The 26,859-nt window shown below is 48.2% G+C and overlaps 2 protein-coding genes and 1 pseudogene across 4 annotated transcripts; 1 reads left to right on the top strand and 2 right to left on the bottom strand.

Moving 5' to 3' along the window:
• The first annotated feature begins 4,728 nt into the window (after positions 1-4,728).
• On the top strand, positions 4,729-15,017 carry OVOL3 (ovo like zinc finger 3). The gene is made up of 4 exons (XM_079985757.1): positions 4,729-4,981; positions 6,965-7,125; positions 9,222-9,402; positions 14,439-15,017. Exons 1-4 carry the CDS (start codon positions 4,879-4,881, stop codon positions 14,729-14,731), a joined length of 738 nt encoding a protein of 245 aa, XP_079841883.1. The 5' UTR covers positions 4,729-4,878; the 3' UTR covers positions 14,732-15,017.
• Positions 11,522-12,378, bottom strand: LOC307221383 (small ribosomal subunit protein uS19-like; annotated as a pseudogene). Its single transcript has 2 exons — positions 12,072-12,378; positions 11,522-11,689 (listed from the first exon to the last, which is right to left on the bottom strand). The product of its transcript is annotated as a small ribosomal subunit protein uS19-like (transcript).
• A 714-nt stretch (positions 15,018-15,731) lies between the features above and the next one.
• On the bottom strand, positions 15,732-26,611 carry POLR2I (RNA polymerase II subunit I). 2 transcript variants are annotated; one of them, XM_079985838.1, is made up of 7 exons: positions 26,463-26,571; positions 21,766-21,978; positions 18,963-19,017; positions 17,910-17,983; positions 16,878-16,952; positions 16,574-16,625; positions 15,732-15,979 (listed from the first exon to the last, which is right to left on the bottom strand). In XM_079985838.1, exons 3-7 carry the CDS (start codon positions 19,008-19,010, stop codon positions 15,917-15,919), a joined length of 312 nt encoding a protein of 103 aa, XP_079841964.1. In that variant the 5' UTR covers positions 19,011-19,017; positions 21,766-21,978; positions 26,463-26,571; the 3' UTR covers positions 15,732-15,916. The 2 variants fall into 2 exon arrangements, with proteins under 2 accessions (XP_079841964.1, XP_079841963.1); XM_079985837.1 differs by lacking the exon at positions 21,766-21,978 and having other exon boundaries at positions 26,463-26,611.
• Between the last annotated feature and the right edge of the window lie 248 nt (positions 26,612-26,859).

The following is a 26,859-nucleotide window of genomic DNA, read 5'->3' as shown; positions in this document are numbered from 1 at the left end:
TGCAGCCTGAAGCCCAGGGAGCGCAGTGCCAACTCCCGCTGCGTTCCCCGGGCTTCAGGCAGCTATCCGCAAACCTTCGGAGCGCTGCTTGGCTTCTGCCAAAGCTGTGCGCAGCCTCTCCCGGCTGAAGAGGTTGTGCGTGGCTAAAGAGGAAGCCAAGACAGACTGTCTTGGCTTCTTTGCTCTTTGGGCCGGGGGGGGGGGGAATAATTTCTCCCCCTTTATTTCCCCCCCTAAAAACTAGGTGCGCCCTATGGTCCGGTGCGCCTTAGGGCGTGAAAAATACAGTATCTTTGAAACCTTGGAGAGCTGCTGCCAGTTAGTGTCCACAGTACTGAGCTTGATGGAGCCATGCTCTGACTTGGTAGTAAAAAGACAGTCACGGAACCGAGAAATTGCACAAAGCAAATGAAATACCGCAAAAATCCCTGAAACGAGAAGTAATCGACTAGAAATATTACCTTATGGAAATAAACCAAATAGTAAAAATCAAAAAGTTTAAGGGAAAAATTAGAAAAACCTGAAATTGAACAAAGCCTTAACGGGATGCCGGCTACAAACCTCATTTCACTGAACTATTATAATACTTCAGAATTTTGGGGGAGTTCTACCCCCCCTTTTTTGAATTTTGGTCATTTAAAGTTTATGATTTTTCTATTTCTTTCTGAGGAAACTGAATAGTTCAGTGAAATGAGGTTTGTAGCCAGCATCCCGTTAAGGCTTTGTTCAGTTTTAGGTTTTTCTAATTTTTTCCTTAAACTTTGTGATTTTTACTATTTAGTTTATTGCCATAAGATATTTCTAGTCGATTACTTCTCATTTCAGGGATTTTCACGGTGCTTCATTTGTTTTGTGCAATGGTCTGACTTGGTAGCTTTTGACATTCCTAGCAGCTGACTAGGACTGGGCTCGGGGGGGGGGGGGCAGCATGATCCTTCGCTTCCTACCATGAAAAGAGAGATTGAGACTAGACGGATTTTTGTTGCGCCGCAGGAGGGCTCTTCCATGTTCTTAAGACGTACTGTTGAGAGGAAAACATTTGTTTATTTTATTTATTTCCATTACCTCTTAAAACATATGAAAGCAGCTTACAACAAACATACATAAATCCATACAGTAAAGAAGTATTAAAAATTAAGATCAGACATCAGTTCATTATTGAAGTACAATGTATTCTCAACTGTAAGCCTGCTGGGGGGGGGGGGGAATTCAGCAACCATTTAAAAGTCAAAACAGAGGGCACCTGCTGAATCTCTAGTGGCAGAGAGTTCCACAGGACTGGGCCAATGACACTGAAGTCCCGGTTCCTTCTTGTTGTCAAATGAGCCTTGCCAACTCGGGGAAATGACTAGTTATTGTCCTGCAGACGATCTCTGTGATTGAGCTGGGATATTAAGGGTTAAGGCAATTCCCCCAGTTAGGCTTGACCAAAGTTGTTCAGGGCTTTGTAAATTAATGCAAGGCTCTTGAACCTAACTCTGCAGTAGATGGAAATATGGAATAAATACGGAAATGGGAGGCGTGAGGGACGGGATGGAATCTCCTGGAAGATGGCCGGGCTGTCTTGTCTGGAACCCTGATCAGGAGCACGTCCCACGGCCACTTTCTGCAGCAGCTCCCGGTTAGTGATACAGCCAAGGTAAGACCTCGGTTGAACTCTCCGGCATGGTTTGTTAATCAAAACTTGAGAGAGAGAGAGAGAGAGAGAGAGAGAGTGAGTCGGCTGCATAAAATCAAACTGCTCAGAAAGCTGTCCATGGAAACAGGTTTATTCAAATCTGAGTGAGACATGGAAATGTGGCTCTGTTTGAAAGGAGAGATTTGTTTGCTTGCGAGCATCCGGGCTGGAAAAACCCACCGGGAACCGGCTGCCCAAACAACCCCCCCCCCCCCACTCCCAGGCTTGCTCACAGGGTGGGCCTTTTCTGCGGTGGCAGGAAGACATTTGTACCTTTTTTTTAAATAAATGATTTTTATTAATAATTTCAACATAACAAATTATCAAAAGCATATCATCTTCATTCCCCCCTTTTTCCCCCTTCTCCCCTCCCCAAGAAAAAACCCCTACCAGACTTCCCTCAGCTCTTATCTCCAGTTTTTCAACACATATTATTCTCTGCATATTATGAAATTGTAAAGATCCTTAAATTATCTATCTATTACATTAACAATAATAAATTTGTGTGTGTTTATTCAAAACCTGCCAAGGAGTCCAATTCATTTTGTTGGTTATTTTAAGTAATTTGTAAAAAGTTCCCATTCTTCTTTAAAGCCACCATTGTCCTTGTCTCGCAGTTTGTATGTCAATTTCGCCAGTTCTGCATAGTCCACCCATTTCCCCTGCCACTCTTCTTTTGTCGGGATCTCCTCCTTCTTCCATCCTTGTGCTATTGGGATTCTTGCTGCCGTTGTCGCATACATCAATATATTTCTGAATTTCCTTGGCCGGTCTTTTCCTGCAATCCCTAACGGAAGGCATTTCTTGTACCCAGCCTTTGCCAACATGGTTCATTGCAGGAAATCAGAGCTTGAACATCCTGTATAGCAGAACCCACCATTCTCTCATGGGCTTCCGCGTTGAACTGTTCCAACTGTTGCGTGTATGTCCTAAACTCTAGTTTATCACATAGTTATTTATTCTTACAGCACCTTGTTTCCCTAATAACCTGTCTATTTTGCAAAAATAAATTGCTTTCATGGTGTAGCATTATGCATACATGATTACCCATGGCTCTGGCCAGCACTCTGATCCCAATACTGTGGTACTTCAGGTTACAGACGCTTCAGGTTACAGACTCCACTAACCCAGAAATATTACCTCGGGTTAAGAACTTTGCTTCAGGATGAGAACAGAAATCGCGTGGTGGCGGTGCGGTGACATTAACTAAAGTGGTACCTCAGGTTAAGAACAGTTTCAGGTTAAGAACGGATCTCCAGAACGAATTAAGTTCTTAACCCGAGGTACCACTGTACAGTGGGGCCTCGCGAGACGAAAAGAATCCGTTCCGCGAGTCTCTTCGTCTAGCGTTTTTTTCGTCTTGTGAAGCAAGCCCATTGACGGCTTAGCGGATTAGCACTATTAGCAGTTTAGCGGCTTTTAGCGGCTTATCGGCTTAGCAGATAAACGGATAAGCGGCTTAGAAAAAGGGGGGGAAAGGGAAAAAAACCTGCAGGAACTCGCAAGACATTTTCATCTTGCGAAGCAAGCCCATAGGAAATTCGTTTTGCGAAGCGCCTCCAAAACGGAAAACTCTTTCCTCTAGCGAGTTTTCCGTCTTGCGAGGCGTTCGTCTTGCGGGGCACCACTGTATATCTGTCCTGACTGCAGTGTTACAAGATGCTAGAAGTTCTGGCTACTTAACCTTTTAGCTTGCTCTGTGTACTATTAGTATCTTCTGCTAGTGGTGCTCCTCCAGTTGCAAGTGTTAGTTAAAGAACAGTCTTACACTGGGTCAGGCCATGGATCCGTCTAGTCAAATGCTGCATGCCTTGACAGCAGTAGACCTCCAGCATTATGGGTATAGATTTATTCTGTGAACCACCCTGAGACCCCCAGGTATAGGGCGGTATATAAATTCGATTAATAATCATGATAATAATGGTGCGCTCCTCAGAACACACCGGTGACAGGCAAAGCTCTAACAGTGTTGTGTTGCATTAGTGTGCAAAGGTTACTTTCTTAAAAACCTGCCCAATTTCCCCCGGTCATTAAATTCTAGGCCAACTGATGGTGTTTTAGTGGTGAACAGGTTGGCCTTTTTCAATGTCCAGTTTGACGCATGTGAGTGAGCACTGAGTATCGGGTGAATCGCCCGTTTCCTGCAGCTGTCCTGTTCAAAGAGACAAGCCAGCTAACCGTCCTTGACTCTTCCCTCTATAGCGAAGTGCAGAATTTGCATAGAGAGGATGGAGGTCTCTTGTTGCCTTTGCAGTTAGGAGCACAAAGTATGCAAAAGAGCTGGGATTCGGTTCGCATTCAGAACACACACGCATACACACCTGCCCCGCAACACTAATTCAAATTGCGAGATATCCAGTGTCGCTCTTGTAAACAGCCTAGGCTCTTTCGCACTCGTCTCCAGAATCACAACCTTCGCTGGACTTCGGCGGAGATTTTGGATTCGGCTTGGCAGCAGACCAGAAGGTGAGTGCTTTGACGTCTGGGTGTCTGTTCCTGCTTTTGCTGGAAGGTAGCTGGGTGTTTGGATGAGAAACTGGGGTTGTAGCCTCTTATCTGGAAAAGAGGCAGAGCAGGAGAGAATCTTCTTGTTGCTGTTTAGTCGTTTAGTGGTGTCCACCTCTTTGTGACCCCCTGGACCAGAGCACGCCAGGCCCTCCTGTCTTCCGCTGCCTCCCGCCGTTTGGTCAAACTCATGCTGGTCGCTTCGAGAACACTGTCCAACCATCTCGTCCTCTGCCTTCCCCTTCTCCTTGCGCCCTCCATCTTTCCCAATATCAGGGTCTTTTCCAGGGAGTCTTCTCTTCTCAGGAGGTGGCCAAAGTCTTGGAGCCTCAGCTTCAGGATCTGTCCTTCCAGTGAGCACTCAGGGCTGATTTCCTTCAGAATGGAGAGGTTGGATCTTCTTGCAGTCCACGGGACTCTCAAGAGTCTCCTCCAGCACCAGAATTCAAAAGCATCCATTCTTTGGCGATCAGCCTTCTTGATGGTCCAGCTCTCACTTCCGTACATCACTACTGGGCAAACCAGAGTTTTTACTATACGGACCTTTGTTGGCAAAGTGATGTCTCTGCTTTTTAAGATGCTGTCTAGGTTTGTCATTGCTTTTCTCCCAAGGAGCAGGCGTCTTTTAATTTCGTGACTGCTGTCAAAGTGCCAAAGTCCCGCCGGGGAATCTCAAGCCTACGGTTGCGCCAGCCATGCCTAAATCTTTCCTGGTCAAGCGGCGAGTCTCGACGCGACTGGCCTCCCGGGATTGGGGAGAGCTCTCTGACCAACTTCGCGGAGACTTGTACATCCCAGGTAGGTGTGCTAAATTTTTTTGCGTTGCCTTCAACATGAAAGTAGAAAAGAAAAGGAAAAAAGACCTAAGGAGAGAGAAAGCTGAAGAGGAGAAAGAGGGAAGAAAAGATTAAAGAAAGATAACGAAAGATAAAAGGAGTCTTGTTCTGCAGTCAAATATGGTATTCACTCATTAAGATCCAACCATTCAACACTCTATAATTCAGTATTTTGTCAATCTTCAACTGCAGATATTGCAAGTTCCTTTTCTCTTTCATGCAAAAAGTCCCTTAGAAATTTCCAATCCTTAATAAGTGTCAGTAATGAGTTTTCTCTCATTAAACACGTTGACTTTGCCATCTCCAGGGAAATTATTATTATTAATTTTTATTTTTATTATTTATTGAACTTACATACCTCCCTATACCCAGGGGTCTCAGGGCAGTTCACAGAATAAAATCTAGATATAGAAGCACAAAATACATAATCAAAATAAAAACAACAATCCGATAGCCCCCCCAAAACACACACACACAGACATTTTAACAGGGCATAGGATGTAAATCAGATTAACCAAAGGCCTGGTTAAAAAGGAATGTTTTTGCCTGGTGCCTAAAGGTTTATAATGAAGTTGCCAGGTGAACTTCCCTGAGGACAGCATTCCACAGACTGGGAGCCACTGCAGAGAAGGCCCCGCTCTCGTGTTGCCACCCTCCGGACCTCTCAATGCCCCACCCTGTTTACCAAAGCTTTTCCCCTCCTGAAAACGCTCCTGCCCGTCATGAATCCCAGGGCTGCAAATTTATTGCAACTGGGGTGGGTGGGAATGCAAGGGCCAGTTGTAGCCCAAACATCTGGCTGCCCTTGCCCTGGGGGTCCACAAGTCTCTTGCCCTCTTCCGTTAACATGCCCGGCTCCCTGGAAGCATGGGCTGCAAGAGCATCCTTGGAGAAGGGGGGTTTGTTTTGGTTCTTCCCAGGGCCAGATTGTGGTTTTATCTGGCCCTCAGCTCCTGAAGGTAATGCCCTTGATATGTCCAGCTGTCCTTTGTCAACAACAAACGGCCGCTGTTTTTTGTCTTGAATATATGCTATATGGCAATTTCTGGTCCTAATAGGTATCTAAAGCCTTTTGCACATCACAAAATATGTTTTTATCAAAGTAATTGTTGAACTGAAATACAATTAAGAAATATATTAATAGTGAAATAATTATTAAGCTCTAACTTAAAATGATTTTTTATTCACAACAAACTGAATAATGCAAACACATCGGCATTTGGCAATAACAGAAGTTCCTTGAGAAACACAATTTACAAAGACTCATAATTTAGTCTCTAGAAACTTGCTAGAACATAATAATAATAATAATAATAATAATAATAATAATAATAATAATAAATTAATACCCTACCCTCCCCAGCCAAGGCCAACATGAAATAATAATAGGTGTAAATATATGATGCAAACTACTAATAATTATAAATGGCAGAATGTGGGCACCCTATATATTTTGTTGTTGTTTAGTCGTTTAGTCATGTCCGCCTTTTCATGACCCCCTGGACTAGAGCACGCCAGGCACTCCTGTCTTCCACTGCCTCCCACAGTTTGGTCAGACTCATCTTGGCCACTTCGAGAACACTGTCCCACCATCTCGTCCTCTGTCATCCCCTTCTCCTTGTGCCCTCCATCTTTCCCAACATCAGGGTCTTTTCCAGGGAGTCTTCTCTTCTCAGGAGGTGGCCAAAGTCTTGGAGTATATATATGGAAATGAGCAAACCAGTGATATTTTAGGGAGCAGGCTAGCAGGCGGGGGCCATGACTTGCATCATAGGAGCCGACACAACACAATGTAGGTTTTATTTTATTTGTTTTTTATCTTCTATTTTGGAAATGTACATCCAGGTTTTTTTCCTTTAAATTTTTTTTGGGGGCCCCAAGAGAGTGGGGCCCTAAGCTAGAGCTTGTTTTGCTTATATGTAAATCCAGCACTGGTTTTTTTCAGAAGGCAGCTTGGCTCAAACCCTGGCAGACCCCAGGCTCCTCGCAGGCGGCTCGGTGAATGTGTGGGGAAAAACCCACGCAGGAAACTTCCTCCAAGGCGTCGCTCAAAGCCCGTGTCATCCTCAACTGGATCCCATGGGGAAATATCCCAGGAGCAGCAAGGTAAGAGCCCAGGAAGATCAGGCCAGCTGTTTTCACAGTGGCCGGCCAGATCACGGCGTCTTGAATTGTTCCAGCTTTCCAATTCCGAAAATGAGGGGTGCTAAAAAGTTGAAGCGTGACCTGGGGATTCGAAACATGTTTGGGCTGAAATAATATGATTTTGTTTGGCTGGGTACGTAAAATGCGTGCAAAAGTCACAGAACCCATAAAGAATGATTGAGAGGTGCTTGCAGTTATACATTATTCAGGTAGGTAGCTGTGTTGGTCTGATGCAGTCAAAATAAAAAATAAATTACAAATTCTCCAGTAGCACCTTATAGACCAACTAAGTTTGTTCTGGTATAAACTTTCGTGTGCATGCACACTTCTTCTGTTTCAGTGTAATTACTGTATTTTTCACTCTATAAGATGCACCAGACCACAAGACGCACCTAGTTTTTGGAGGAGGAAAACAAGAAAAAAAATACTCTGACTCTCAGAAGCCAGAACAGCAAGAGGGATCGCTGCGCAGTGAAAGCAGCAATCCCTCTTGCTGTTCTGGCTTCTGGGATAGCTGCGCAGCCTGCATTCGCTCCATAAGATGCACACACATTTCCCCTTACTTTTTAGGAGAGGAAAAAGTGAGTCTTATAGAGCAAAAAATACGGTATATATTATTGTTATTTAGCATTACCTGAAATCTTCAGAAGGTAGCATAAAAATAATTTGGTTTTCCAAAAGCAGTTGATGTGCTTCTTTATCCAAGATAAATGTCGCAAAAAAAGGTGCCACGTAACACCCACCCTGCGTCCGTAAGAACTCAGTCGCTTAGTGTGGCAGAACCAACACTTTGGAACTCCCTGCCAATGGATATCAGCCTTAACTGTATTCTTATCAGCACCTGCTGGAGACATTCTTATTTAGACAAGCTTACCTAGATAGTTTAGAAAGCTTGTGTGAGTTTTGATGTGTTTTAATCTCTTCTCTTGTGGTTTTATGAATGTTTTCAATCATGTAACGATAATTCTATTGCCATTTTCGTAAACTGCTTTGAGGTTTGTTTCCTGCAATCGAGCGGTTTATAAATTATATGCAATAAATATTGGAGCTCAGTGGGTAGAGCACGAGACTCTTAATCTCACGGTTGTGGGCTTGAGCCCTGCGTTGGGCAAAAGGTTCCTGCATGGCAGGGGTTGGACTAGATGACCCTTGGGGTCCCTTCCAACTATAATAAAATATAATAATAATAATTTATTATTTCTACCCCGCCCATCTGGCTGGGTTACCTCAGCCACTCTGGGCGGCTTCCAACAAAATATTAAAACATCAGTCATTAAAGACTTCCCTAAACAGGGCTGCCTTCAGATGTCTTCTAAATGTCAGATAGTTGTTTATTTCTTTGACATCTGATGGGAGGGCGTTCCACAGGGGGGGCGCCACCACCGAGAAGGCCCTCTGCCTGGTTCCCTGTAACCTCACTTCTCGCAAGGAGGGAACCGCCAGAAGGCCCTCGGCGCTGGACCTGTGTCCGAGCAGAATGATGGAGATGGAGGTATACTTCAGGTATACTGGACCGAGGCCATTTAGGGCTTTCAAGGTCAGCACCAACACTTTGAATTGTGCTCAGAAACGTACTGGGAGCCAGTGTAGGTCTTTCAAGACTAGTGTTATATAGTCTCGGCGGCTGCTCCCAATCGCCAGTCTAGCTGCCGCACTCTGGATTAGTTGTAATTTCCGGGTCACCTTCAAAGGTAGCCCCACGTAGAGCACATGGCAGTAGTCCAAGCGGGAGATAACCAGAGCATGCGCCACTCTGGCGAGACAGTCCGCGGGCAGGGAGGGTCTCATCCTGCGTACCAGATGGAGCTGGTGGACAGCTGCCCTGGACACAGAATGGACCTACACCTCCATGGACAGCTGTGAGTCCAGAATGACTCCCAGGCTGTGCACCTCCGCAATTGTATGAAAAGAAAAATGAATGGAATGGCCATGCTGGCTGAGACTGATGGGAGTGGTAGTTCCAAGCCTCTGGGTTGCATAACGTTGCAGGTCCTCCACGTTCATCTGGTTTGCAAACTCCCAACCTGTCCCGCTTCCTCCCTTTCTGCTCCGTCCAGGGCAGGAGTCCTGCAGCGCCGCAGTTCCAGTGCTGCGTGTGCAGCAAGCACTTCCCTCTGCAGCGCATGCTGAACCGCCACCTCAAGTGCCACAGCTCGGTCAAGAAGCACGTCTGCAGGTACTGCGGTAAGGGCTTCAATGACACCTTCGACCTCAAGAGGCACCTGAGGACGCACACAGGTGGGGACCTCACCCCGCAAGGGCCTTGGCTCTTGTTGCTCACCTTGGTGGGGAATATACAAACATAACATCCATATTGACCAATGTATTGTGTTTTGTTGTTGTTGCAGGAATTTATGCATAGGTTGGGGGGGGGTTGCCCCTCCAGCAGATATCCTGTCATGCAGCCCACTACCAAAATCAGCACAATCGCTTTTGTGACTTTTGTGATTTGTCCCCACAAAGCACTTTATCACAGTTTATTCCTATCTATTCAAAGGGCCTCTGCTGCACAATACCAAATGTAAGAATTCACTGATCTTATGTACTGGCTCACTGGGAAACTGCAGAAATTCATATAGACAAGTGAGCTCAGCTACTCAGCAGCCCCTCTGCCTGAGGGATAATCGCTGGCATCCTGATACCTGAGTGCCAGACAGGTAGCCATTCCAGAAATAACAAACCCAGATGAAGACAAAAGGGTGGGATGAACTTGGCTGGGAAACAGGGAAATGTAAATATCTCTTTTGTTACCCTTGATGGGTGTTTGGTGGAGGGCAAGGGGAACCATGGGGCAGGGTCCAGGATGCTCAGATTCCTGCCACCAGACCTCCCCTTTCATGATGTAACCATGATGTAGTTTGGGGGGTGTAACATGGGGATGAGCAGCTAATAAACGTTTGGTGGCTTTTTTGTTGGGGCTTCCATCTTGTTCCACCTGGTGGCAGATGGGAGTCCTATCCCGACAGTCTTCTATTTTGTTCTGGTATTCCTGGCTGGGGTCCTTGTTTTTTGTCCAAGGGAGCCCTCAGATTTCTCCGTTAACATTGTAAATAATTTTTATTAATTTTTCTTTAAGAACACTCCAGTTGGTAGAATATCAAATCTTGCCACCACAATACAAATAATAAAGCCAATTATACATTTCAAATTACATATTTTTAAAAAACTTCCCATGTTCTGGCTGGTCAGGAGGAAAAAATATATTTATTGTTCCTGCTTTTTCTCTCTTGTTTATTCCCAATATCATAGTTCCCATCTTAATCCTTTGTCTTATCTCAACAGCCACTGGTGTGAGACTTGTAATTGTATTTAGCAAATCTATATGGATATTGACCTGCAAGAGGAATTTTATTCTTCCTGTTCTTGTCCGTCAATTATTTTCGGTGCAGTCCCCCCCAGAGGCCCCTTTTTTTATTCCACCATCTTATCTTCCAAGAGTCTGGCCTGCCTTTCAGCTTTTCTTTGTTTAATTAAAATTAAGACACAGCGACCCTTCAAGTCTCTTAACTGATGTTTTCCCAATCCGAATAGGGGTCTTCCATAGGAGGCAGTACCATAAGGAATATTTCACAGTTAGTAATTGTTTGGTTCCTCTACAATCCAAGCTTTGCTCCCCGCAATGTATTGTATCACAGAATCGCAGAATCACAGAACTGTAGGCACCTCCAAAGGTCATCTAGTCCAACCCCCTCTTGCAATACAGGAATCTCAGCGAAAGCATCCCAGAGAGATGGCCCCCCAACCTCTGCTTAGAAACCTCCAAGGATGGAGAGTTCACAGCTTCCCGAGCGAGGCAGTTCTGCTGTCAAAGAGCTCTTGCTGTCCGAAAGTTCTTCCTGGTGTTTAGTCAAAATCTTCATTCCTTTTTTGTTGGGAAACCCTTTTATTTACATGAGAGACACAACTCTTCCCAAATCCCCTTGTTGTTGTTGTTTAGTCGTGTCCGCCTCTTTGTGACCCCCTGGACCAGAGCACGCCAGGCACTCCTGTCTTCCACTGCCTCCCTCATGCTGGGAATTTTGAGAACACTGTCCCACCATCTCGTCCTCCGTCGTCCCCTTCTCCTTGTGCCCTCCATCTTTCCCAACATCAGGGTCTTTTCCAGGGAGTCTTCTCTTCTCATGAGGTGGCCAAAGTCTTGGAGCCTCAGCTTCAGGATCTGTCCTTCCAGTGAGCACTCAGGGCTGATTTCCTTCAGAATGGAGAGGTTTGATCTTCTTGCAGTCCATGGGACTCTCAAGAGTCTCCTCCAGCACCAGAATTCAAAAGCATCAATTCTTCGGCAATCAGTCTTCTTTATGGTCCAGCTCTCACTTCCATACATCTGGGAAAACCATAGCTTTAACTATACGGACCCTTACTTCAGAGGAATGAACTGAGAGGAGTGGGTGGCCCCGATTCCAGGTCAGCCGTGCTTAACAAGCTTGTAAGTGATGGAGAAACTCTCCCAAATAGTGACCAATCATTTCAGGCTTGATTTCCACCTGGTTGAAGGTCTTCCCATTGTACACGCCAACCATGCTGCCTGTCGGAGTGTCCTTACGCCCGAGCCGAAATGGCTCTCCTCTTTGGACGTGTCTTCGGGATCCATCAGGCTCTCCTCCGACGGTGATTAGCTATCTAAGCCTTTGATGAGGCTTCAGGCACGTTCCCCCATTATGCAGAGTATCCAGACAGCAGCAGAAGGAGCCGAAATATGTGCTACATCGCTACGTTTATTAGTAACTACGCAGGACAGAAAAGAATATGCATCTGCTCTCTGTGAGAGTCAGGGAACAATCTGGAACAAAGAAACAGGAAGCCAGTAACATCAACATCCGTCTCCCGTGAGACTTCCAACAGTCTGGAATGTAAACAGAGTCTTGTGATTCCAAAAACTGCACAGTGGCATAACAGAAATCTAACACTGCCTACCATTTCGGGAAGGATAATCGTGTCTCGCAGGTGGATTTTGACCACCTCTGCCTTCTCCATGGGCAGGGCCCCTTTCTTGGCCTTGCGCAGCTGCTTCAGGAGGGGGTCTGCTTGCGGCGCAAGCCAGGATTGAGCCGCCACCGCCGGCGGGCGCTGTACAGCTGCATCAGCTGCTCGGAGGACATGTCGAGAAGCTGGTCCAGGTCAACACCCTGATAGGTGAACTTCCAGAAAGTACGCTTCTTCTTTTCTGCTCCACTTCCGCCATCTTGGCCGCAGTCTCCTCCAGGAAAAGGCCGAGATCCCGTGCGGTTTGCTCCTAGCGAGAGCCCAAAATCTTCATTCCTGTAACTTGAAGCCATGAGTTCAGGTCCTACTCTAGAGCAGGAGAAAACAAGCTTGCTCTATCTTCCATATGATAGCCCTTGAGATATTTGAAGATGGCCATCATATCTCCTCTCAGCCTCTTTTCCAGGCTAAACATACCCAGCTCCTTCAAGCGTTCCTCATCAGGCTTGGTTTCCAGACCCTTGGTTGCCCTCCTCTGTGACCTTCCAGCTTGTCAACATCCTTCTTAAATTGTGGCGCCCAGAACTGGACACAGTATTCCAAGGCAGAGTAGAGTGGGACTATTAGTTGATCTGGACACTAGTCTTCTGTTGATACAGCCTAGAATAGCATAGGTTTTGCTGCTGCATCACACTGTGGACTCATGTTAAGCTCTAGATCCTTTTCCTATGTCCTACTCGCAAGCCAGGCGTCTCCCCCATTTTATATTTGTGCACCTGGTTCTTCCTGCCAAAGTGCAGACCCTTAGATTTGTCCCTCTTGAAAGTCATTGTGGTAACTTGGGCCCAGCTCTCCCATCTGTTAAGGTCATTTTGAATCCCCAAAACTGTATCTTCTGATCATCTCCTGAGGCTCTCCTTCGTGTGCTGCCTCCTCGAGAGGTCCAGAGGGTGGCAACAGAGAACGGGACCTTCTCTGCAGTGGCTCCCCATCTGTGGAATGCCCTCCCCAGGGAAGTCTGCCTGGTGCCTTCATTACACACTTTTAGGTGCCAGGAAAAAAACGTGCCTTTTTAAGCAGGCCTTTGGTTGACCTGATGGACATCCTATGCCCTTTTTTAAAAAAAATATGGGGGGGGGGCTGCTATCAGGTTAGGGTATTTTGATGATGTATTTTGTGGTTTTATATCTTGATTTTATTCTGTGAACCACCCTGAGACCCCCGGGTATAGGGCAGTATATAAATTCAATATATAAAAATAATTTCCCCAGAGATGGCAAAGTTAACGTGATTAATGAGAGAAAACTCATTACTGACACAGGTGAAACTCAAAAAATTTGAATATCGTGGAAAAGTTCATTTATTTCAGTAATTCAATGCTATTGAAGCATCCTGGTCTTCCATAACACCTCAGCAGTGCCACAGGCTGGTAGCATCCGTGCCACGCCGCATTGAGGCAGTAATTGATGCCAAAAGGGGCCCAAACCAAGTACTGAGTACATATGCATGCTTCTACTTCTCAGAGGTCCAATATTGCTCTATTTGCAATCCTTGTTTTGCTGATTTCATTTAATATTCTAATTTTCTGAGATTGTTAATTTGGGGTTTTCGTCAGCTGTATGCCATGATCATCACAATTATAACAAATAAAGGCTTGACATATCTTGCTTTGAATGTCATGAGTCTATCTCATATATCAGTTTCACCTTTTAAGTTGAATTACTGAAATAAATGAACTTTTCCATGATATTCTAATTTTTCGATCCTGCATTAAGGATTGGACATTTCTAAGGGACTTTTTGCATGAAAGCAAAAATGAGTATCTGGAGTTGAAGACTGACAAAATATCGAATTGTAGAGGTTTTATTATTTTGCGGTTTTATATCTTGATTTTATTCCGTGAACCGCCTTGAGACCCCCGGATATAAAGGTAAAGGTACCCCTGCCCGTAGGGGCCAGTCTTGACAGACTCTGGGGTTGTGCGCCCATCTCACTTAAGAGGCCAGGGGCCAGCGCTGTCCGGAGACACTTCCGGGTCACGTGGCCAGCGTGACATCGCTGCTCTGGCGAGCCAGAGCCGCACACGGAAACGCCGTTTACCTTCCCGCTGGTAAGCGGTCCCTATTTATCTACTTGCACCCGGAGGTGCTTTCGAACTGCTAGGTTGGCAGGCGCTGGGACCGAGCAGCGGGAGCGCACCCCGCCGCAGGGATTCGAACCGCCGACCTTTCGATCAGCAAGTCCTAGGCGCTGAGGCTTTAACCCACAGCGCCACCTGCGTCCCGGATATAGGAGGGTATATAAATTCAATGAATAATAATATAGGCCTGTCCACCTTTGCTCCTCCGCAGGCATCCGCCCGTACCGCTGCTGCGTCTGTGACAAAGCCTTCACCCAGCGTTGCTCCCTCGAGTCGCACCTCAAGAAAATCCACAGCATCCAGCAGCGATACGCTTACCGCGAGCGCCGCTCCAAGCTCTTTGTGTGTGAGGAGTGCGGCTTCACTTGCAGCGGCAGCGAGGAGTACTACGGCCACGTCCGCCGCCTGCACCCTGGCCACGGGATCCTGGCCAGAGGGTTCCAGAAGGTGGCGCCGGCCAACCTCCATCCCAGGTTCCACGTCCTCTACCCTTCCGCATACTGAGGCCCAGAGGCCAGGGCTAAGGAAACCGGGAAACAACAGCACCCAAATCCCATGTAAGGAAAACAGGGGAGTAGAAAAACTAGCCAAATCATGCATTTGGAGCAAGTTGTTCCGCTGCCCGTGCCAAGAGGGGACTGTGCCAATTCTGCACCTCTTCTAAGTGTTGGGCGTCTCACCCAGCCCTGCCTTGAGATCTCTGTTTCTCAAAATTAGCTGTTACCAAAATATGCGACAGTCTCGGAGGACTAAAAACTTTTGTTTTCAAAATGAAGGTTCCCAGAAGGCTCTGTTTTCAAGTCTTTTCTCCAAGTTCGGTTGCAGGTGCCCTCGCTTTCTGAGGCGAGATGGGTGACCGCCAGGGGCAGGGCTTTTTCTGTGGTGGCCCCCAAGCTGTGGAACGCTCTCTGCAGGCATTTCAGCCTTTGTGATGCTCTTCCAGGCACCAACCAAAACGTTTTTTGCACTTGCCCAAGTTTTTGGTTGCGCTGAATATGTGGCTGTTTCTAATCTGTTAATCTTGTAATGAGTTGCGTTTTGTCGCATGCCGCCTTGCGGGGCCAATACTGGTGGCGAGACAGCATATAATTATATTAAAAACTATGTTTCCTCATGGCCAGGGGAATATTTTGTTCTGCTTCCTGCTTAAAAGCAGCAACATAAGTGGCCTCCACTCGGACCATGGCAGTCTTGCATTATAGCTCATTTTTTAAAAAGCGGGTGGGCACAAGCTATCTTTAAAGCCACACCTCTAAACCGGACACTCAGCCCCATCATCCTGGTTGGGATGGAGTGGGCTGGAATGAGGGAAAGGTAGGCAAACCACACATGCTTTCTCCCACATGACCTGAACCCTAGATCATGGGGGGGTGGACTAGATGACCCTGGGTCCCGTCCAACTCTTAAGGTTCTATTCTTCTATTATTCTCGCCAAGCTTCTTTAATTGTGTACAAATGTGCCAGCCCCAGCTGCCCCACCCAGGAAGGCTTGAGGAAGCACAGCTTTACTTTTGTAAAAATATAAACCATGTTTTATTAACAGAGCTGAAAACGCAAACAACCCAAGTCAAAGAGGGTGTCTAGGCACAGGCAGGCAGCAGTTGAATCATCTGGAAGTTTGTCAGAAAGGAGAGAAATTAAGGTAACGTCAGGAAAGGGACAAGGAGGGGGCTGACATCCCCACAGGCTTCACTCTGTCCAGCGGTGACCGCAGTGTGGGGCCGTGCAGACGTAATACAGCCGCATGGCATCCTAAAGCAGAGAGGGAAGGGGTGAGACGGCTATTCCAGGTGTCTTTCCATGCCTTGCCCCTGTGATCATAAAGACATCCAGGGAAATGTGAAGGCTTAAAACCCAGCAGAACCAGAGGCCACCTTTCAAACCTCCACAGACCCCAATCCCCAGGTTTTGGAGCTCTGGGAAAAAAAACTCCTGTTATGTTTGCAACATAACCATAATGCTGTTTTGTTTTGAACTGCAAATGCAGAACTGCAAATTGTTTTGGCAGTGGGAACGCCCTTCTGCGAGTCTGTAAGGAGCTCAGCTGAAACACCCACCCCTGGAGGAGTTTTTTAAAGTGACAAGAGACTCCAAACTCTATGGCAGCCGCCCAGCTGGTTTTAAGAGGAGATATTTGAATAAGTGAGTGGGGCAGCGGGTGGAAAACAGACATGCAAATCACGTGGGGGTCACGGCTGAAATTCTGCTACTGAAGTAGAGGACCTGATGTAGGAAAACCCACATGCAAAGCGAGCAAATGTCATTGCTCGTAACTTTTAAGAGGGGTGTTGCTGCCAGGGATTACAAAACAGCAGCTGCCCTAGATCTCAAAAGAAAACTCCTCACCTCAGCCCTTGCGCTGTGAGACTGGAAAAACACGGCTTCCTTGTGGCCGCACCTGGAAGACAGGGGTAGAAAGATCTGGTTATGAGGCAGGGCAGATCCTGGAAGCGCAGAGGCAATGGCCCACACCCCGCCTTCCCAAGCTGGTATCCCACGCCCGATGTCTGGGACTAGCTGATGGGAGTCCAAAATGTCTGGGAGGGCTGGCCTCCTTCAAAGGCTTTTGTTTCTCCCAGGCTGTTCTATGCTTTGTGGCATTTGCCAGACTTTTTAAAAATAAGAAGAATGGCTACAGCTCAGCACTCACTTCTGGCAAGGGTGGTCCTCTGTTCGGGGCAGAGTTGGGTCCTGGGAAACGTCAGCAATGATCTGAGTTAGTTCACTGAAATACAGATGGTTAAAAAGTGATTCTTTTGATAGTTATCCTGCGCACTTCCAGTCAGCCCATCTTGAAAATACAGTGGAAATCATTATGTGATGAACGGCAATCTCTTGCTGTCAAAAGTCAGCCCCACCCCTGGGGGAACCCCCCCCCCGCCACCGCCCTTTTCTTTTGCCGTCATCATTCTTCCCATTGCGCTGCCCCCAGGACACCTGGCTTGTTCCTTACCAGTTTTCTGAATTTTCCAAAAAGCCCCTCTCTTCTCATTTCTCCACCCCAATCGTTCTGCCCGGACACTGAGGTCCAGCTCCGAGGTCCTTCTGGCAGTTCCCTCCCAGTGAGAAGCCAAGTTACAGGGAACCAGGCAGAGGGCCTTCTTGGTGGTGGCGCCCGCCCTGTGGAACGCCTTCCCTTCAGATGTCAAAGAGATAAAGAACTATACAGCTTTTAGAAGACATCTGAAGGCAGCCCTGTTCAGGGAAGTTTTTAATGTGAGATATTTTAATGTATTTTTAATCTTTGTTGGAAGCCGCCCACAGTGGCTGGGGAAACCCAGCCAGGTGGGCGGGGTACAAATAATAAATTATTATTATTATTATTATCGTTTCTGTGTGGGTGCTCCCCACCCCCACTCCCTCTGACCACCTTGGCCTGGCACCTGGATTGGAAACTATGGTTCTGTGAAGGCAGCCAAGAAATAACTTTTCACTGCAGCTGCGTCACTTCGCCAGTTCACGTTCAGCTTGTGATCAACCACTAGGGCATTTCCCCATGTTTCACTTGTCTGAACAAAGTGGATGCAAAACTAGGCTGGATTTTCAACGCAGGAATACAGGAGGTTGCCTTATGTAAAGTCAGGGCCTTCCCTTATGCAGCGTGGCTGGCAATGGCCTCTCCAGGGCTTCAGGCAGATCAAGGCAGGCCAGCAGTTCCTTCAAGGCAGCTGCTGGTACTTACTCAACTTCATGCGTGATCTTATTGACGTAGATGCAGCTATTGTCAGCCTCCTGCTGGTAGTCGCAGTTGCGGCACTGCAGGGAGAAGAGGAGAACGGTCACACATTCACGTTCCCAGCAAGCCCGGGGGGGGGGGGGGAAACATTACCTACAAGACTGATGCCAGGAGGGAGAAATTGCCTGGGTGTCACAGACTGGTTGGACGTAGAGGAACGGTGGGAGGCACCAACTGGGGAAGAAGGCTCTGAGTGTGGGGATTGGTGGTGGGACAGAGGGAGGAGATGGGGAGGAGGAGTCTGTGGCAGAGAAAAGTCAAGACAGAGGCGGAAGCGGCAGAGCCATAGCTGTCAACGTTTCCCTTTTTTAAAGGGAAATTCCCTTTGTCCGAATAGGATTCCTCACAAGAAAAGGGAAAAGTTGACAGCTATGGGCAGAGCAGGATGAGGAAGGCCAAGCGGCAGAGATGAGTCTGGGTGGTGAAGCAGCACAGGTGTCTCCCCCTCCTGCTGTGACAAGTGCCCCTCTTCCCTGGGCTCCCAGGACCAGGAGAGGTATGAAGTGTGAGGAGCAAAGGAAGACCTGCAGGCATAGTCTCAGATTGCTTAGGAAAGACCTGGAAAGACCAGGAAGAGGAGACTTAGGCAGCTGTGGGAAGGCAGGGGCCTTCAGTCTCCGCAACTGCTTCATAAAGGACAAGACCTACCAAAGAAGAGTTGCTTGGCTCATTAGGCCGGGCATTCCTGTGCGGATCCTGTTTTTCTAATAAAGCGTTAACCACCTGCTCTGTGTGATTCACTGCTGTCTCGTTCCTGACACTGCACACCCGTGATCCGTGCCCAGCAATCTCAAAGGCTGAGTTACGGCTGCCTCCCAAGGTCCGCAGCTCGAAGCTAGCAAACAAGGGGCAAAATGACCAAGCTCGCCCCTTTCCCGGCCAAAAGGTCCCAGCCAGGCAGCTGAGCTGGGAAGGGACTGCCACAAAGCCACAACAGCTCATGGTGAAACTCTGACCTCAGGAGTCTCCCTGAAGAGAGTATTGCCACCTGACACTCACAGCATAGAGAAGGATCCTGTTCTCTTTGTCTTCTTTAGGGTACAACATGTTGTTGCTGTTGAAAAAGAGAGGAGAGAGAAAGATTTAAGTGAGTTTCTTGGAGAACAGGTGAGATGCAAATGTAAAACTAGAACTAGTTGGCTGGACATCAAAGGAAGCTGAGTGGGGAGTGGGGGGCCAACAGCTGAGAGCTGCCTTGCCCGGCCCTGGTGCCCTCCAGATGTTGTAGGCAGCAACAGCTGTTCTGGCTTGAGCTGACAGGTGCTGGAGCCCAAAGCCCAGGGGCAGAGAGCAGCTGCTTTGCGGGGAGAAAGTCCCAGGTTCCGTTCTCTGCCTGAAATCCTGGAGATCACGGCTGCCAGTCCGTGTAGACAATATGGGGCTAGATGGACCCATACGTCTGACTCACCACAAGGCTTAGCGATTCCTGCACCCAAGTCCCCCGTCAACATGGCAGGATAACTTTTTCTGATGCCAAGAGCTGTTAGGCAGTGGAAGAGACTCCCTCAGAAGATGGTAGACTCTCCAGTGAGAGCCAGTGTGGTGTAGTGGTTAAGAGTGGTAGACTCGTAATCTGGTGAATGGGGTTCACTTCCCTGCTCCTCCACCTTCAGCTGCTGGGTGACCTTGGGCCAGTCACACTTCTCTGAAGTCTCTCAGCCCCACTCACCTCACAGAGTGTTTGTTGTGGGAGAGGAAAGGAGAATGTGAGCCGCTTTGAGACTCCTCAGGGTAGGGATAAAGCGGGATATCAAACCCAAACTCTTCTTCTCTTCCTTCCATGGAGGTTTTTAAGTGGAGGTTGGATGGCTCCCTGTCAGGGATGCTTCAACTGTGATTCCTGCCATGCCACGGGGTTGGTCTAGCTGGCCCCTGGGAGCCCCTCCACAATTCTATTATTCCTTCAGCCCAGTTTTAAAAGCGAACCCATTTTTTTTTGCTCTGCAGCTCAGCAGGATTGCTGCCTCTCTTTGTTTTCCCATTACGTTATCAGAACATTAAACTGCTGTGAACAGAACTCAAAGAGATGCTGGGTTGGCAGACTGAAGCACATTCATTTCTCCTCACTTTTCCTGTGCTCATAAATTGAGGGACGCAGGAATACTACTTTTGTTGTTGCTGTTTTATTATGTGTACACTGCCCATTTGGCTGGGTTGCCCCACCTTGCAACATATATAAAAACATAATAAAACATTGCACATTATAAAAGTATGCCCTTATTGAAGTCCTCAGCCTCCCTGATAATGGCCCTCACTATGTTACATTAAAGGGATACGGGTGGCTCTGTGCTCTAAACCATTAAGCTTCTTGGGCTTGTCATCAGAAAGTCAGCAGTTCGAATCCACACAACAGAGTGAGTTCCCCTTGTTCTGTCCCAGCTCCTGCCAACCTAGCAGTTCAAAAGCCAGTGCAGGTAGATAAATAGGTACCGCTGTGGCGGGAAGGTAAATGGCGTTTCCATGCTCTCTGGTTTCCGTCACGGTGTTCTGTTGCGCCAGAAGCGGTTTAGTCCTGCTGGCCACATGACCTGGAAAGCTGTCTGTGGACAAACACCGGCTCCCTCGGCCTGAAAGCGAGATGAGCGCCACAACCCCAGAGTTGCCTTTGACTGGACTTAACCGTCCAGGGATCCTTTATCTTTTTTACCTTTTACATTAAGTAGGCTTGGGTGTCTTTTCTGCCAAGCATGTTTATGTGTAAGAGAAGCCCACACAGGTCGCGCAATGCCAGCCCACAGAACAGCACTTTCTGGAAAAGACCTCCAAACAATTATTATACTCTTATCATCATTACTAATTCCCAGGTTGTGGCCACAGTTGCACGCTATCAGCTTCAAGGAGCCACAGGTGAGAGTCGAGTGCAAGGCTGGGACCATAGGTGGAAGGAGAATGACATGCCCCCCTCCCCTAACACCCCACATGTCCCTGGAGGGGAGCCAATGGGTCTCAAATCCTTGGTGAGTTAGGAACTTCCCCTACGTGTGAAGACAGTTTCCAGTGAACTGAGCAAATGAGACCAACAGGAGGTCCAGCGGCCAAGAAGGTATTCCTGCCCCTGCTACAGAGGGAAGAGAGGGGCAGATGGGGCTCATCCACCTGGGAAGGGACCCCATCAAACGGAAGGTCCTAAATCTCTTCTGCCTTTCAGAATATCTTTGGGAGAAGAGTGTGATGGCCTGGGACTGGGGCTCGGAGCCAGAGGAGTCTCAGTCCACACCGGATCCTTTGCCTCATCTGAACCAAGTCTGGGGCCTGATCCTGAAGAGTCCCAATCTGCACAGGTTCCCCTGCATCAAACACCAGCTGAGCTGAGTCAGGGGCCTGATCCTGCCCTGGCTCCAGATGCGGGGATGACCTCGTTGCCTCCAGCTGGGCCATCTCTTACAGCTGCTCCACTACCGGTTGGGTCAGGGGAGGCTGAGGCGGCCCCTGGGTCTAGTCACCCACCGACGTCTCCCGAGCTGCAGAGACTGAGGTCTGAGAGAAGGAGAGACCTGAGAACTCGCAGGAGGAGTGCTTGCCTTTGGGCAAGACAGGGAGGTGAGTTGCTGGGGGATCAGGACCGGCCGCTACCCCGGCAGAGATAAAAGGCTGTCAGATCCCGCCCCAGGTTGCGGGAGCAACGTTGCTGTTTGCCAGAACCTGCCTGAGACCCTGTGCCTGACCTAGCCTGGTTTCCTGCCTCGTGTCCTGCCAGACTGACTCCTCGCGGAACCCTTGGATTCAGGACCGGACCTGGACCGTGTTGCTCGGGTTAACCCCCAGGCCCAGCACAAAGAGAAAGCTAAGGGGTAAACCCTACACAAATCCAGAGTGGAGTCAGCTAAGGAAGTTGGATGGCGCCTTGTGCTCCTCCTTCCGTCAACTCCTGCCGCCAAGTTGGTGCCAAATGCATTGCTCTGCTTTCCTTTGGACCACCTCAGCGAGGCTGGGGGGGGTGTCTTCTCATCTGGGCTGCCCAGGACCTCCAGACCCACTGCCCAGGCTTGCGCCCGGGGAGGTCATTTCAGTGATGCTAACACAGCAGTTTGACTTCACCCCCTGAGGCACACTCCATTGTCTCTCAAGACAAACAGGTGCCAACGATGATTACTTTTTAAGTTTGCATACTGCCCTTTTCTGAACACCCTGTTCCCAATTATCGCTCCAATGACCCAGAAACAACAACAACAGTTCTTGGAATATTATTATGCTGGCATATTATAGCTTGGTTCAGGTGATTTGGAGAGAGTTTGGCTTCAGCCCCAGAGGTGCACAGACATGTGCCAACCAAGATGACTTTTTAAGTTTGCTTACCGCCCTGTTTGGAACACAGAGTTCTCAACTTGTGAGGAGAAGAAGAGAGCGCCATGAAATAACCACATGGATTACTCTTAAAAGCAATTACTGCTTGAGTCTTATCGCCTGAGACAGATCATTCACATACTGGTGACATTGTGCTCCAAACTCCTGACATGACATGTTGGTGATCTCATGATCCATATTTCCCAACAGTTTGATATTGATATTAAAAAGTACAGGGGACAAGATAAAATCGTACAATATTCCAAAGTACCACTGCCAAGGAGTCTGTCATCTGCCCTCCATCGCCTCCCTCTGGGAACAGTCCCACAGCTCACCAGCCAGCACATCGAGGCTCCTCTGACGCTGAATCTAAATCCCAAAGCCAGATTAAAATGGATCCAGATAACTCTAGACTGGGAGCGGCCACCAAGACCATACAACACTGGTCCAGAAAGACCTACATTGGCTCCCAGTACGTTTCCGAGCACAATTCAAAGTGTTGGTGTTGACCTTGAAAGCCCTGAACGGCCTCAAAGGCCCAGTATACCTGAAGGAGCATCTCCACCCCCATCATTCTGAGGTCCAGCGCCGAGGGCCTTCTGGCGGTTCCCTCCCTGCAAGAAGTAAGGTTACAGGGAACCAGGCAGAGGGCCTTCTCAGTGGTGGCGCCCGCCCTGTGGAATGTCCTCCCTTCAAATGTCAAGGAAATAAAAAACCATCTGATGTTTAGAAGACATCTGAAGGCAGCCCTGTTCAGGGAAGCTTTTAATGTCTCAAGTTTTTCTGAATTATTAATATTTTGTTGGAAGCTGCCCAGAGTGGCTGGGGAAACCTAGCCAGATGGATGGGGTATAAGTTGTTGTTGTTGTTCATGATCATCATCATCATCAAACATTTTATTGGCATCACATACAAACATCCATAACATAACAGTACAGAATTACCGCTTCCCCCATGGCACAAAACATTTACCCCCCCCCCCAAAAGAAGAGGCAGAGCAGACTGTTGTCACATCTCTAGGTCTCCAGGGAGATCAGTCGTCTGCAATGTGTTTCGACAACAGAATACAGTGGTACTTCAAAATGCAAATGGGATCCATTCCGGAGCCCTGTTCACATCCTGAATAGAACGTAAGATGCGACTGTGCGTCTGCATGTGCCGCGTTTTGCCGCTTCCGCGCATGTGTGTGACGTGATTTTTACCGTCTGCGCATGCTCGAGCAGCAAAACCTGGAAGTAACACGCTCCTTTAATTCCAGGTCACCTTGTTGCGCAACCCAAAATACTTATCCTGAAGCATATTTATCCCGAGGTATGACTGTACCAGATAAAGATATTTGGCCACTAACTTGGTGAGCTCCTGGTCATTCCCCAATAGTAGAAAGTGTATGACCTCTGGTTTCCATTTGGGGACGCAGAGTTGCTCTAGGGATTGGTGGCGGAGATCAGCATATAGTTTACATTTAAGAACCATGTGAGTAAGAGTTTCCACCAGGTGGTCATCCCATGGGCAGATTCTCTCTCTGCCATGCCCAGGAACCTTCCCCATGGGTTTGAGTTGAACCTGGCCAGCGAAAAGGCCCTTCCTTCTTGAGGGTTGAGCAAAAATTCGTGGTAGCTGTGGTTAGTTTCATGTGCCCAGGAAAGTTGAAAGTCAAGAGGGGAGCATGTTGTTATTGTTAAATTGTTGTTGTTGTTGTTGCTATTTCCTATTATTCCCCTTACTATGACCGCTGCTGCTGCTGTTGCTCTTCCATGTGCATCTCTCCCTAACCCCGTGTACCTGAAAAAGTGTGCATGCACATGAAAGCTCATACCAATAACTAACTTAAAAGTTAAAGGAACCGTTAGGTCCAGTCGTGGCCGACTCTGGGGTTGTGGCGCTCATCTCGCTTTACTGGCCAAGGGAGCCGGCGTACAGCTTCCGGGTCATGTGGCCAGCATGACTAAGCCGCTTCTGGCGAACCAGAGCAGCGCATGGAAACGCCGTTTACCTTCCTGCCGGAGCGGTACCTATTGATCTACTTGCACTTTGACATGCCTTGGAAAACTGCTAGGTTGGCAGGAGCAGGGACCGAGCAACGGGAGCTCACCCCGTCATTGCGGGGATTCAAACCTCCAACCTTCTGATCAGCAAGTCCTAGGCTCTGTGGTTTAACTCACAGCGCCACGCGTGTCCCTATTTGAAAGGTAGGTTTTCTAATTACATTTAAAAGTCACTAAGATGGTTGGATGGTGCCAGGTATGCCTCCTTCTGGTGACTCCTGCAGCCAAGCCTGCTTTCCTTTGGACCACATCTGTGACGTCGAGAGAGGGGTCCTGTCCTCTGGGACCCCGGACCTCCAGACACACTCACTGCAAGGCTTGCATCCCAGAGAGGTCACTTCAGTGCTGCTAATGCAGCAAATACAACACTTTCTTGTGAATAAACACAAAAGTTTGACAAGCTCCTCATGTCAGCATCTCATCCACTCTGGAGGCTGACAGCAGTGATTTGGGTAGGTCTTATACGATTCCACCGTCCAAAGTTTTGGTATGGGGATAGAGCTCTGCATTCATTTTTTTAAAAATACAAGAACGCGTGAAACAATTACACCCTCCATTTTTTGTTCTTTTACATTTGTTTCAAAGACAAGTGAATGTAAGTAAAGGTAAAGGGACCCCTGACCATGAGGTCCAGTCGTGGACGACTCTGGGGTTGCGGCGCTCATCTCGCTTTATTGGCCAAGGGAGCCGGCGCACAGCTTCCGGGTCATGTGGCCAGCAGGACTAAGCCGCTTCTGGCGAACCAGAGCAGCGCACGGAAACGCCATTTACCTTCCCGCCGGAGCAGTACCTATTTATCTACTGGCACTTTGACGTGCTTTCGAACTGCTAGGTTGGCAGGAGCTGGGATAGAGCAACGGGAGCTCACCCCGTCACAGGGATTCGAACCGCCAACCTTCTGATCCACAGTGGCTTAGACCACAGCGCCACCTGCGTCCCCTAATAACTAACTTAGCTGGTCTCTAAGGTGACGCGGGTGGCGCTGTGGGTTAAAGCCTCAGCGCCTAGGGCTTGCCGATCGAAAGGTCGGCGGTTCGAATCCCTGCGGCGGGGTGCGCTCCCGCTGCTCGGTCCCAGCGCCTGCCAACCTAGCAGTTCGAAAACACCTCCGGGTGCAAGTAGATAAATAGGGACCGCTTACCAGCGGGAAGGTAAACGGCGTTTCCGTGTGCGGCTCTGGCTCGCCAGAGCAGCGATGTCACGCTGGCCACGTGACCCGGAAGTGTCTCCGGACAGCGCTGGCCCCTGGCCTCTTAAGTGAGATGGGCGCACAACCCCAGAGTCTGTCAAGACTGGCCCGTACGGGCAGGGGTACCTTTACCTTTACCTTTATGTTGTAGGTATGTTGTAGGTATGTAGGTATGTTGTATGAAATGTATGTTTGTATGTTTGTATGTGTATTAATGTTGAATTATTTTAACAATAAAAAATTATAAAAAAAGAAAAGAAAAGAAATGGAAGTCCATCAACCTCACCAAGAAACTTGCTCAGGTACAGACTGACATCTTTCTGACTAAATGCAAGAACCTGGACATTATATCTAAGGGTCTCTAGAATTAAGAACCCTCTACAATCCACTTATCCCACTGAATATGCAAGGAAACTTGGCCACACTTTCTTCAAGAAGCTGCTCAAACATCTGATCGGCGTTCTGTACTCTAAACAGAAGTTAATAAAGAAAGAACTCTTTGTACTTTTTATGAGGAGGCAATGAGATGTCCAGATAAAATCTCAGTTTCTTCTCCCTTCTTCATGGGAAGAACATTGATGAACAGACAACTTGAATGTTCTCAAGTAGATCAGTTGCTGCCTTGATTTTACCCAGACGCCTCCTGATTTTACCTTTAAGGTGCTACTGGAAGGAATTTTTAAATTAAATTAAGTTAAATTAAATTAAATTAAATTTTAAATTAAATTAAAATTTTAATTTAATTTAATTTTCTTTCCCCAACCCCTGGCTGTGTTTTGGAAAACCATGCCAGTCCCTGTTTATTTTCGGTTCCGGCTTATGCAGGATACCCCCCCCCGCCCCCCCTTCTCGGCATATCACAGACCTGCAGCCTTGGGAGGGGGACCCCCGAGGTCATCTAGCCCGGCCCCCTAAGGGGACTGATGGAGGGCCGTTCCATGCGGCCCCCGCCCTCTCCTCCTCGCCCCCCCCCGGCCTCACCATTCCTGGCAGAAGCGGATCCCCACGAAGCCCGGCTCGTAGGCCCCTTCCGACTCCATGGCAACCGCCCCGACTGCGCAGGCGCAAAACGCCCCTCCCGCCCGGAGCCCGGCTCAGGCTCGGCTTCCCGGGCTCGGACTGCGCAGGCGCGGCTTCCGGCGTCCGCCTCTTCGGCGCTTCGGCTACGGCAGCCATCAGGGGCCAGAATAGACCCGAGCGCGGCCGCTCCGAAGGCTGCGCGCGCAGAAGCGGATGTTCTGGTCGCCTCGCCTGAAAAAGGAGATGGAAAAAGGATTCAGGGGGAAAAGGGATCCCAAATGATACAGAGGAGGGAGGGACTCCCCGCTTGGGAGAAGGGTTGCACCCTGGAAATAAGTAATCATAAAAATAAGGGAAT

The sequence above is a fragment of the Podarcis cretensis genome (assembly GCF_951804945.1).
Source record: "Podarcis cretensis genome assembly, chromosome: 8".
NCBI classification, from domain to species: Eukaryota; Metazoa; Chordata; class Lepidosauria; order Squamata; family Lacertidae; genus Podarcis; species Podarcis cretensis.
The sequence above is the reverse complement of the archived record's forward strand: the minus strand, read 5'-3'. Positions and strand labels throughout refer to the sequence as shown.

Coding starts and splice junctions, on each gene's coding strand:
- POLR2I (XM_079985837.1), bottom strand. CDS start 26,521: ATGGAGTCGGAAGGGGCCTACGAGCCGGGCTTCGTGGGGATCCGCTTC. Junction 19,018..26,462: donor ATCCGCTTCTGCCAGGAATG/GTGAGGCCGGGG, acceptor CTTTTTCAACAG/CAACAACATGTTGTACCCTA. Junction 16,626..16,877: donor GAGGACCACCCTTGCCAGAA/GTGAGTGCTGAG, acceptor CCTGTCTTCCAG/GTGCGGCCACAAGGAAGCCG.
- OVOL3 (XM_079985757.1), top strand. CDS start 4,879: ATGCCTAAATCTTTCCTGGTCAAGCGGCGAGTCTCGACGCGACTGGCC. Junction 4,982..6,964: donor CGGAGACTTGTACATCCCAG/GTAGGTGTGCTA, acceptor GGTTTTTTTCAG/AAGGCAGCTTGGCTCAAACC. Junction 9,403..14,438: donor GCACCTGAGGACGCACACAG/GTGGGGACCTCA, acceptor GCTCCTCCGCAG/GCATCCGCCCGTACCGCTGC.